This window comes from Bos grunniens, chromosome X, assembly GCF_055505025.1.
Source record: "Bos grunniens cultivar Pamir isolate PY7600 chromosome X, Bosgru_T2T1.0, whole genome shotgun sequence".
NCBI classification, from domain to species: domain Eukaryota; kingdom Metazoa; phylum Chordata; class Mammalia; order Artiodactyla; family Bovidae; genus Bos; species Bos grunniens.
This window is the reverse complement of record NC_141194.1, coordinates 8,582,443-8,595,142: the sequence shown is the minus strand read 5'-3', so window position 1 is coordinate 8,595,142 and position 12,700 is coordinate 8,582,443. Positions and strand designations below refer to the sequence as shown.

The 12,700-nt window shown below is 44.2% G+C and overlaps 1 protein-coding gene across 10 annotated transcripts in view; it reads left to right on the top strand.

Annotated features, from left to right (window-relative positions):
• Nucleotides 1–4,952, top strand: part of ARHGAP6 (Rho GTPase activating protein 6) — a 541,445-nt gene extending 536,493 nt beyond the window's left edge. For all 10 annotated transcript variants that reach the window (XM_086386891.1, XM_086386892.1, XM_086386895.1 and 7 more), the window contains exon 13: nucleotides 2,956–4,952. In XM_086386891.1, coding sequence (XP_086243017.1) covers nucleotides 2,956–3,656 — 701 coding nt within the window. In that variant the 3' untranslated portion in view covers nucleotides 3,657–4,952. The remainder of the gene's footprint in view (nucleotides 1–2,955) is intronic.
• The last annotated feature ends 7,748 nt before the right edge of the window (nucleotides 4,953–12,700 follow it).

Below are 12,700 nucleotides of genomic sequence, written 5' to 3'. Positions count from 1 at the left end.
AAGGAAAACCAGATATCTCAAGTTAAGGAATTTAGCACTTTTCTCTGCCTGGGAAGATGCAAGAGCCTGGGCTCACTGAAATCATTCCTTTGATCTGCACCTCAGCTACCTGGGGCCAGTATCCTGTATTTTCATGTCCTGAGCTTCCTCAGGGCTCACCACAGGGAGTGGCTGCAGGAAGTGGCCACCATCTGATGGCTGCTAGATGACAGGTATTCTTTTCTTTTCCTGAGTTTCTTCAGGGTGGCTCACATTGGAAGGCTGCAATCACTGAGGGTTGTGACACCCTTGTTTACTGATATGGCAGGAAATATCCCATTTCCCAGCTGGAAATAGGGAAAAAGGAGATAAAGCTATACCTTTCCACCAAAGTACATCAATCTTTGACTTTCTTTCATTTGCAAGAGTTTTTAAAGATAGTTATACTCATTCTGACTGTGTGCCTTTATATGATTTGTCTACCTTTCATCCTCCAGGTATTTTCCATTATTGTCGTTAAGGGCTGTGTAGTATTTTGGATGCATATTCATAGTTTATAGCCCAGTGTTGGGACCACTGAGTTGTTCCCATTTTTTTTAGTGATGTTGCAATAAGTTAATGTCAGGGACCTCTTTTAGGTACTTTTTGGATTTTGTATTTTAAATTGTAAAAAGAGTTCACAAAATTTTAGAAAGCCAGTTATAAATCTGAAATAGGAAAGTGGGAAAATAGGAAAATTCCTTGGTGGTCCAGTAGTTAGGTTTCCGTGCTTCCACTTCTGGGGGCCTGGGTTCCATCTCTGGTTGGGGATATAAGATCCTGCAAGCTGTGTGATGCAGCCCCCCCAAAAAAATACAAAACAGAATAAGAAAGTGGGTCAAAATATAATGAACCTATCCAAGAATTCAGAGGTATAGTCACTTCACATTGCATAGAGGATACAGTGGCTTGTGTTCCATAAGCCATAGTGGCAGTGCCATTTCATGGTACTGTCCATGTCACTTTAATCTCATTGGTATTGCAAATCACTGGGTTTGCATTTGGGTTTCTTTAAAAAACAAAATTGTGTTTATTATTATCATTTGCCTGTATTTCTCACCAGTATTTTTCAATTTTTCTATTAATCAGCTGAATTTCACCCACAGATTATCCTTATGTCATTGGCTATTTATGTATGCTAGTGTTTTTTAAATTGATTCTTACAAACTCTTCTTATAATAAAGGCATTAACCCTTTGACCACATTGTTTGCCACTGATATTCCTTGCATTTTCTCCCTTTTTGCATATCTGGATACTTTTTTAATGGTTTTACACGAGTAATTCTCTCTCTTTTGTGTGAATTCTTTCACAAAATTAATCTTAACTTGTACTTAAGCATTGGCGAATTAGTCATCTATACACTTTTCTCCGTCACAATATTTCATTATTTTAACACTTAATTCTTTAATCCATCTGGAATATATGTTAATATATAATATGAGGGCTTCCCTGGTGGCTCAGACCATACAGAATCCTCCTGCAATGCGGGAGACCTGGGTTCGATCCCTGGGTTGGGAAGATCCCCTGGAGGAGGGCATATAATATGAAGTGTGTGAATTGTTTTATTGTTTCCCTGTGTGTGTGTGTTCCCTTTTTCATTGTTTTGTAATACTTCCCACATTACATTTTTAAAGTATGGTGCATTTTTATTTTGATGGCCTCTACTCCAGTTTGAGTATTTGAGTATTGAGCCATTATCTAAGTACATCTCCCCTTATCCCATGAGCTGCTTTACTGTCTTTTCCCCCAAGGATAAATTATTCCAAGATATCCTGCTCTGTTTTCCTTCTGCTGGTTCAAGTCTGATCTGTCCCTGTGTACATGTTTATATGCCCCTCTCCCCGCAAAATGATCTCCCTGCTTACTTTTTAAGAAATGAGAGAATAGGGCAAATCAACAGGAGACAGGCAGCCTAGGGACATATGCCCCAGGAACTCCTCATTTGCTTGTGAAACACACTTTTTTTTGCTCTCCTTTCAATTTCCTGAAGAAAGTTGTATCCGTTAGGGAAGGTTACAAACATCCTCTAAATGTCAGTGGCTTAACCTTTCACAGGTTGATTTATCCTCACTCCGCAGTCCAGGTGGATTGTGCAGGGTAATGAGGGGTGGGAATACTCTGTTCCAGTCATGCAGGGGCTCAGCTCAAGTTTCATCTAGCCAGTGGCTCCCCCATCCTCAGAGGCCTCAGAGTCTTGCATGGTTGCTCCATTGTGGGCTAGAAGTTGAGGGAAGAGACAAAGTCCAGACAACTACGAGTGCATTTGGTGTTTTCCCTACTAGACCAGGCCTAGAAATGGCTTCCATCACACCTCCACATTTGTTAGCCAGACCTTATATATGTGGCCCTCCTAACTGCAAGGGAGGCTGGGAAATATCATCCAGGAAGGAAAGGGGATGATGGGTGAATAAGGAGCCAGTCTCCCCGACAGTGGCAGGGGTAGAATATTCACATGGGCTGCTGCCTTCCCCTTCTGGCACTAAATGGGGCATTTTGGATTCAATTCATTTATTCCTACAGCTTTGATTGACACAAGAGAAACATGGAAACACTGTAAGTATGTCTCTTCCCAATTGCAAGTTGCACTGAGCAGGAAGAGAACGTTCCTTTTACTTTCTAGGTTCAGAAAGTTTCCATAAGCACGGCAGAGAGGGGCTTTCCGAAGGCAGAAATTAAGGCACAGGACTGTTTAGTCTCATTTGACAGTGAAGCTGCCCGAGTCCAGGCATCTGTCTTTGGAGCTGTTACATGAATTGTGCTGATAATCAAGAAGCATGGTCAGGTCTCTTACTAGGAAGTTTTCTACTGTAGTCAGCCACAGCTAAACATGTCCTGTGCTTTAAAAAAAAAAGTTTTTTTGTTTTGAAACTTGCAAGGCATCCCGAGAGGGAGGCTACAAACCAATTGCATTTCTCGTCCTTCTCTCTGGCTCCCAGGTTCCTACGGCAACATTTTTGAAAGCAGCTCCCTCCGCCCGGGGCCGTGCTCCCTGTCTCAAGGGAACCTGTCCCCCAATTGGCCCCGCTGGCAGGGGAGCCCCACAGAACTGGACAGCAGTGCGCAGGCTATTCGGAGGACTCAGACCACGAGCCCGGCAGCTGAGGCGAGGGCGCACGCCCCGGTGGCCCGCGTCTGCAGCACGCCCCACATCCAGGGCGGCGGGCAGCCCACACCGAGGCCGAGGCCGGAGCCGTGCTGGACTCTGAGCAGCGCCGAGGACCTCGCCGAGAGCGAGCCGGAGGGGGCCTGGCTGCAGAGGAGAGCCAAGCCCCTGCCCCAGAGACCTGCAGAGGGTGCCAGGCACGACAAGCGGCCTCCTCCTCCTTATCCTGGTCCAGGAAAGTCAACCGTCGCATCCCCGGCCCACCAAGCCGCCGAGCCACCGCTGTGGAGGCCGCGGAGGCTGGAAGAAGGCTCCGGAACAGCTTCGCAAGAGGGAAGCCAAACAGTCGAGCCGCAGCGAGGGCACCAGGCCGCCCAGCAGAAAGCGAGCAGCGCCTACCCCAGTCCCGCCGGCGATCAGAACAGTAAGACCTTGGGGGAACCCAACTGGCTCGACTGGCAGAGGGAGCGATGGCAGATCTGGGAGCTCCTGTCCACCGACAACCCCGATGCACTCCCGGAAACGCTGGTCTGAGCCCCCCACTCTCACCCCTCACCTCCCAAACAGCCTTCTTCCACTCAGTAGGGGAAAAAGTGGGTGTTGGACAATTGGGCACTTACTTATTTTTCTTCTTTTACACTTTAAAAAAAAACAACACGAGAAACGTCAGTACACTTAAAGATAGAGCACCCTAGGACCCTGACCCTTTATAATAAGATTCTATTGCATAGCCAGCCTTCAGAAAAAAACAAAAATGTATGCTAACGTCCGATCTAAAAGCTATTCACATTGGCTTTGTATAAGATAAAATTCTCGCTTTGGTATAGCTTAATTGTATTTATGTGACTTCAGTTTTGACTCTTGTATATTCTGTAACAGATTATGTATGATAATCCTATATGTTATATTCACAGAAAACAGAAGGAACACATTTTTTAGTCACTTATTCTAAGTAATGAGATTCTATAGAATGTTCTAGAATATGCACAAGCGGGTTTCTGTGCTTTTGCCATAGCTTTTAACTGGGGACAGCCCTTCTTTCAATGCCTAAGAATAACACTAACAAAGCAAAATAGAACTGAATATGAGAAGCCATATTTTTATATAGTAGTGAGATACAAAAAGAATATAGTCACTGAATGCCTTTTCATATTGAATATGTTTTAAGGAAAATATTAAATTTGATACATTATGGAATATATTTTTAGAATCTGTTTAGAAAGAATTCAGTTAATTGAACAAGAGAAAGGCCGTGCCTGACAAAGAAAGAATAATTAAGAACTTGTCCCTCCCATTTTAGGTCAAATTCAACTTTATATAGACCATATATAATATATATTTATAATGTACGATTTCTATGTATTTTTCAAAACTATAAACTGGAATCCAACTATAAAGTGTTTGGGTGAAAAGAGAGTACTCAAATTACAGAACATGGTTTTTCCTTTTGCCCCATCATCAGTATTAACCAAATTATATGCAGCGCTTTGTGAAGTAAATCATATTTGGAAAAAAACGGAGCTCTGTATTTACACTGTGCCAAAGGCTGAGGAAATGTTTTTGGTAATTTTCTGTGCAATGTAAAATGTTCCTACCATACTTCAGTAAAAATTTGAAGTTTTTCAACTGCAAAGCAATTTTTGACCAGCAGGTGGCAATTCGCTTAAGTATTTTATGAGATTTTTTTTTTCACTTCATAAGGGAATGTGTATCATAGAAAAAGATTTTTTTTTATAAAACATGCTACTCTTAATTTTCATATTGGCAATGAAATTTTCAGTGGTGTTTCTTCAAGTTCTTGTGCCATAATGAATAAAAAGTTAAAGCAAAGGCTTTGTTCACTGGCATTGAATCTCATGAATGAACCCACACACCATTCCACATACACACTTCCCTATCTGCAAGTCCAAGTGTAATGAACAGTGGCCGTACTATCCACATACAGCTGAAGAGCTAATAAAAAGTCGTAGGTGGCTTGGAGACATAACCCAGTGAAATTGGTATTTGTTGCAAGTGAAGGTTGATTGTCATCCACTTGAAACTCAGTTGTTGATGAGGAAGTAGATGGGAACTCGGGTGGTTTCCCACGTGCTGGACAAGTGTTTCCCAACACAATCCTTGTATGTCATATCTACACCACAGGCCTTGGATGCCCCTTCTGTTTCAGGGTTGAAATGATGAAGTCTAGAAATGCTGTCTGACATTTCTTAACCGGGAGGGAGGGCAGTGATGGGGGTCTTCGGGCTCTGCCTGTGGGTCCAGCACTTCTGCCACTGGCGGGAATGTGGGAAGGATTTGCCTGCTGGCCTCTGGCTCTTTCTGGCTGCCCCCACACAGCCCAGATTTGCAAACAAGACCCAGAGCAAATGGTGCCTGATTGTAGCTCACAGGTTGCTTTCCCATGCCACCTCCCCTCGTCCTCCTCCTGTTGACTCTGTGTTTTCTTGGCTTTGGATTTAACCCCCGTCTGGCTAGTTCTCTCTCTCCTTTCTGGATTCAACTGCCTGATATATGGGGCTGCCCCCACCCCCTGCCACCACCGGGTTTTTGCCCTAACAGTCCTATTTTTTTTTCAACTGCCAGATCAGATGGCCCTGAGGTAGATGTCTGTGTCTTAAAAGGTAAAGTATGTCCATCTATTAATGGTCAGATCTAGAATAGTCCAGAAAACATGGCTCAGAATATTTTTATGTAATGCAATTGTGTGTGTGTGTGTGTGTGTGTGCTGTGCCTGTGTATGCCCACGTATGTCCATGTAATGAACGATATTCACTCTCCCTTTCTTTTTAGATGGTTTAGGCCAGTGGCCATATTGTTAACTCAGTGAGTGAAGGCTTGTTTCTCAGATGCCTTTATCACATTGAAAATAAGCTGTTTTAAAACACGCACGCACAAGACACAAAGACCTGAGTCAAAGTTGGAGTCACTTCTAACACCTTGTAAGTGATAGAATACCTGACAAGAAAAAAATAATAAACTCTTTCAAGTTGGACAAAACCATTTAAAAGGCTGTCGAAGTCATTCATTCCTAGGAGCAAAGAGATCCTACAGTCAAGAAGAAAGCTACCTGCTGACACAAGTCTTACGTCTTTGAGTACTGAGTCACCATCTTTATGTGTCGGCAGGAGGCACAGTGATAGGACCCAAATGGCCAAACAGGAATTTGTCTTGATCTAAGTGGCTATTAACATACGTGTGTTGTGGGTTTTCATAGAAAAAAATAATCTCTTTTACCAATGGAGTTTGTGCAAATTGAAGAAATTTCTAAGTAAGCCCAGCTTGCTTCTTTTTCTTATGCACATTTTAATACACATCTGCTTGGCAGACAAACAGCACTGGGATCAAATCAGGTCCCCGTCCAGGCCTATGTGTACATCGCTCTGATAAGCAAACTGCAGGAGGCACCAGAACTGAGAAGAAAAGAAATGACTAAGAGGCACACTGAGATGAAAACAAGTCAACATCTCGACCCGACAGAATTTTAAAACAAGACTAAATCAGCAGCAAATGTTCTTGAGAAAAAAAAAAATCCAAAGCAAAGGAAAATTCCAATAAAGCTTGGAATTCTTCTGCACAGGATGGCTTTGTGAAGGCATGGAGCTCCAGACACCGGTCTCTGGAAGTGCGGACCCCTGGCCTGGTGTGGCCTGCAGTCCCCCATGGTGCACACAGCAGCAGCCCCAACTGCAGGCCCCCCGAGGTCACAGAAAGGTCAGAAGATTCTCTCAATTCAGTTGGACCAACATGTGTTCGCCAGTATTCTTTACGCAGCATGATGAGCTAACATTTTTTAAGGACACCCGCTCCGGTCTAAGTGTTTCACTCCCATTAACTCTTTCACCCTCTCACAAGCAGTAGACGGGAATCACAACTATCCTCATTTTCCAGGGAGCATGAAAGACCGCGAGTGACATCAAATGAGTTGCCCAAGGTTGCACAGCTGGAAGGTGACAGAACCAGGATTTGGTGGTGGGCCATCCACGTGTGGGGCTTCCCAGGTGGTGCTAGTGGGTAAAGAATCCACTCGCAATGCAGGAGATGCAAGTTTGATTCCTTGGTTGATTCCTCCTGGAGGGAGGGCATGGCAACCCACTCCAGTATTCTTGCCTAGAGAATCCCATGGACAGAGGAGCCTGGCGGGCTGTGGTCCATGGGGTCACAAAGATTTGAACATGACTGAAGCAACTGAGCGTGCATGCATCCAAGTGTGCAGACCTGCTGTTTGAACTGAACCTTCAGGAGCAAAGCTGTTTCTTGTTTCTCTACAAACAAGACGCCCACATTTGCTTAGAGGGTGTGTGTGTGTGTGTGTGTGTGTGTGAGTCTGTTAAGTCACTTCAGTCGTGTCCAACTGTGTGTGACCCTATGGACTGTAGCCTACCAGTCTACTATGTCCATGTGCTTCTCCAGGCAAGAATACTGGAGTAGGTTTGAAGGGAAAAAACTTTCCCATACCCTCTTAATCACCCGGCAAAAAGGATTTATTTCACATGCATACAGGAACCAACAAAGGAAGTATCTGGCTCCTTAAATGGTTAAAGGTTTACAGACCTAACCTAGTAGGGAAAAGGCAGTGGAGAGAAACAATTTCTAAGGGAAAAGCAAATAGGTTTGTTTGAAAAAACAAATGAGTTTTCAGGAAACCAGACAGGAGATAAGAAAGTTTGTGATAAGGATGGTCTATACAGGTATGAGCAGTCTTTCTGTCTCCCTCGGAACCATAAAACTCCCCCAGAGAGGGGATTTATAGTAGCTTCATTTCCCACAAGTTGCTTTTAGTCAGATAAGGGAAGCTCTAAAAGGCTTTTTTTCTGCATCTGTTGAATCTCAAATGTCTTCAGCTTAAAGCCGTCTTGATGCCAAGTCTGGGGTTCTGAGTGGGTCTTCTCTAGCAGAGGAAAATGACTTAGAGAATGAATCAGAAACATGTTGAATCATGCAGGAAAGGATCATGGCAAGTCAGTGTTCAGAGTCCTCCTAAATTCAGATCACTTTACTTGGTCAAAGACTCAGGAGCTGGGTCTGGAATCTGCTTGGGAAAGTCTGCCATGAGGGGAGGCTGTGGGCAGGTGAGTCGCCTGCTTCGTTTTCCTTCCTGGCACTTTGCAGGAGGTGAGCTGGTTGCCTTGCCCTTTCCCTGGCCTCCCACCAAGAGACTTCCATCAGCCGCTGAGACCTGGAGAGGCAGATGTCACGGTGGCCCTGAGCACAGCCGAGCTTGGCTGAAGGGCAAAGACTTGCTAGGGACCAGGGCAGTGCTGGTTGGCCATGTCACTGCTGAGCAAAGTGCGCAAAGAAACAGTTCAGCAGTGACAGCTCTCAGACGCCAGAGGGACAGGCTGCCTGGCCTCGATGAGAAATTTCACAGCCATTCTGCCAACGAGCATGTTATGGGTTGAGTTGTGTCCACTATGGAAAAGATGTTGAAGTCCTAGCCCTCAGTACCTGCCAGCGTGGCCTTATTTGGTAAGAGGGTCTCTACAGATGATCAAGTTAAGATGAAGTCATTAGGGTGGACCCTAATCTTGTATGACTGTTGTTCTAATAAAAGGGGAGAATTTGGACGTGGACATAGACACGTACCCAGAAAGAACAACTTGTGAAGACGGAAGTTCTGGAACCAGCCAAGAACTGCCAGAACTTTGGGAGAGAGGCCTGAAATAGACCTTCTAGCACCTTCTGGCACACCTCTGACAACATTTTGATCTTACTTGTTGCTTCCAGAACCATTTCTACTGTTAAAACCACTTCGATTGTGGCAGTTCATTATGCCCTTGCAATTGAATACGATGAACAGAGCTCAAGGAGCAGAGACCACCCAGAACACCTCTGCAGCTCGAGGGAGTGGCCACCAGGAGAGGGTTTGCCTTTTGAGACCACGACTCACAAAGAAAGAGCACCCACTAACAGAGGGGTTTTCTGTCCCAGCTGAGAAGTCATTCATTGCCTTCACCCCATTGTCATCGTCCTACGCCCCCGCCCCCCGCATCACCTACTGAAGTGATGTGAGAGGGTGAACTTTCCAAGGAAAGGTTTTCATTATGAAGACAAGACAAAGGTGGGATTGTGCAACATTCAGAGCCTAGAGGAGCGGGAGGACTTCAAGGAATCCTTGGGAATAAGCCACAAAGGACAAGTGGCATTTACATGTAATCTTCGCTTTCCCATTTCCTACTTGGGACTTTGACCCACGGCTGTGTAAATACACGGCAATTGTAAATACATGGCAATTGTAAATAAATCGTGAAGATGGGGTGTGTGGAAGTGAAGAGGGTTTGAAGGCTGCAGAGTCCAGTGAAGCTCAGACCCTGGTCAGCACCATTAGCATCTCTTGGGCACACTCTCCTCCTAGGAATGCCAATTCTAATGAGACTGACTCAATCAGGCCCCCTGGAGGTGGGGCCCAGCAATCTGCATTTTAACAAGCCCTCCAGGGGATTTGATCTCCACAAAATTTTGAGGAGCATCTAGCTGGGGAGACCACAGATGGGGGAGAGGCGGAGAGGGGGAAAGGCAGCAAGATCCAAAATGCTGCTCTAATGCAATACTTTGCCTGAACAGTATGGAATCATATTTTTTTAAGTCAGGTGAAACAGGTGATCATAAAATGATTTTTGTCTTCTGTTTTAACAGCACATAAACAGACACCGTTTACTAAGTTTCCACTGTGGAGCCGAGGCCATTTCTTTCTCTGGGTGTGGGAGGGCCCACTTTCACATTCTTAGTCCATCCACAGCCACTAACATCCCACTTCCAGTTTCTTTGCAGCAAATTGAAGAAACCACCGTGAAACAATGAACCGAGAGTTATCCTGGATTTTTACAATATTTCCCCAACCCTTTCTGATTTCATGGTTGTATTTGTACTGATTCTGCTTTCAGCTCTTCTCAATCATTCCTTAGTATGTATGGATTTGGTTTATGCATTTATATCACATCTTCTTTTGTTTGGTTTAATTAAGTTATTGACTCTTGGTAGACTGACTACTCAGTTAATAGAGGGATCAGCCAGCACATTTTTTCCCATTTTTCAAGTAGATTTAGTGAGCTATAATTAGAAACCAGACACTTCACACATTTAAAGTGTACACTTCAGTGGTTTCCAGTAGAGTAACAGCGGTGCACAACCATCAGTTTTAGAACATTTTCGTCACCCCTGAAATAAAACCCTATACCCATTAGCACTCACTCCCAATTCCTCTCTCACCCAGCTATGGCAACCACTAATCTACTTTCTGCCTCTATATATTGACCTATGCTAGACATTCCTATAAATAGAATCATACAGTCTCCACCCTTTGTATCACTTAGCACATTATTTTCAAGATTCATCCATCTTGTTGCAGGAATCAGTACTTCATTCTTTTTATGGCTGAATAGATTCCATTGTATGGATGGACAACAATTTTTTTTTTATCTAGTCATTAGTTGATGGACTTTTGGGTTGTTTTTAAGCCCATTTTATAGAGGAAAAAGAAAGCACTGGTTAACCACGAATGGTGTGAAATTTTAAGAGTGCAGCCACTGATGTACTTTATGTAAAAACTAGTTTGAAGTAGGTTTTCAAAGCATTTATTTTTCCTTAGCTTAAAACATGGCATCACCCAGTCCATCAAATGTGAGAGAAATAGGCCACATAAAACCTAGAATTACGGTCAGAAAGGAACCTTTAGGAGGATCTATGGGAAGACCCAAAAGTCCATCAACTAATGACCTGATTTACAAAAAAAAATGTTCTCCATCCATACAATGGAATCTTATTCAGCTATAAAAAGAATGAAGTGAGTTAGCCTTATAGACCTAAAGGGCTTGTTCAAATCCCCCAGCCGATGCAGAGAGTCAATACAGAAATGAAGATTCCCCAAGCCTGTCTTCTTCTGTTACACTAGCCACTACCGCCAGATTTGAAACACCAACCTACGAGAGTGAAGGAAAAATAATGAAATGACAACTAAGACTGGGATTTTATCATTGTTTAGTGATATAATTCTCTAGTGGGCACTGCAGTTTTCTGCAGATGATTCCTCTGGTTAATCTAAGCACCAGGCACTCTCCTGGGAATGCAAAATGGGAGGGGTGTGAGGACACAGGCCTAATGCCAAATTGACCCAAACTGATTAAAGAGAAACATTTTCCATGTGTTGTGGGAGACTTCCACCTCTTATCTATTAGCAATAAGCAAGGATCGTAAAGCTCGGACAGCATCTGTTAATAGAAGCCATCTGATGATGATGAAACTTAGCCCATTAAATGTTGGTCAGTCACGTCCTACTCAGTGCGACCCCGTGGTCTGTGGCCCACCAGGCTCCTCTGTCCATGGAATTCTCCAGGCAAGAATACCAGAGCAGGTTGCCATGCCCTCCTCCAGGGGATCTTCCCGGTACTTTTCAATACCTGCTATGATTTCAGAAAAAAATATTAGAATACTTTCCACGTGATGCATTGCTTTTGAATTGATTTTGCATACCTTTTACTCTCAGTAAACATAACTTTGTAATGTTTTTAATCTGGAGACATATTAAGTTGGACTTCCCAGGTGACTGAGTGGTAAAGAACCTGCCTGCCAATGCAGGAGACACAAGAGATGTCAGTTTGGTCCCTGGGTTGGGAAGATCCTCTGGAGGAGGAAATGGCAACCCAGGCCAGTATTCCTGCCTGGAAAAAATTCATAAACAGAGGAGCCTAATGGGGGTCCATGGGGTCGCAAAGATTCAAATCAGACAGGACTGAGCAGGCACACACATTTGAAGTTTCCACGGAGGGGACACCTTTGTGATCCTGAGGACACAATGAGCTACATCTCAGGTTAGGAAGCACAACGGCCTAATTACAATCTTCAGTTTTGTCAAGCGGATCTGGCATAGTACTAAACCAAATGTCACCCTGTCATGTTCATGGTTTTTAAAAGGTCAAAGTCTGCTACCCATCTTTTTCCCCTTTAGCGATTTTAAAGATCATGGGCTCCTTTAGAGCAAGCTAATTCTTACGAGTAACCAAAATCAAAAGGAGACCCTTCTGCTCCCTCTCTAGACAGACTCGTCTTGGGAGAAGCAAGGCAAGGGGTGGGTACTGTTTCTCGGTTCTTCTTTGATTCCTAGCCGCGCCTTTTCCTCGTGAATGACTAGGCACAGCTGATGTTCATTAAGCCTTTCCAGGCTGTGGGCTCCGAGTGGGTTCAGGTGATTTGGGAGGTGATTAGGTCAAGAGGGTGGAGCCTCAGGAATGGGATTATCAGCCTGTAATAGACACCCGCACTCTCCCCTTTCAAGAGAACAAGCCCAAAGACGCCATCTCTGAACCAGGGAGTGGGTCCTTCTTACAGACAGGGAATCTTCCAGCGCCTTACTCTGGCACTTTCTGGCCTCCAGAACGGTGAGTGATGAATTTCTGTTGTTTATAAGCTACCCAGTCGATGGTATTTGTAACAGCAGCCCAAACAAACAAAACCGCTCAGTTCTTTTGTTCTTTTTATGGCCAAGAAAGCTGAGGCCAGAGATATTAAGATTACACAGCAAGTGAAGGGCTGAGACGTGGCTCTAAACCAGACGTCTGCCCCCAGGACACGGGTTTGTCTATCCT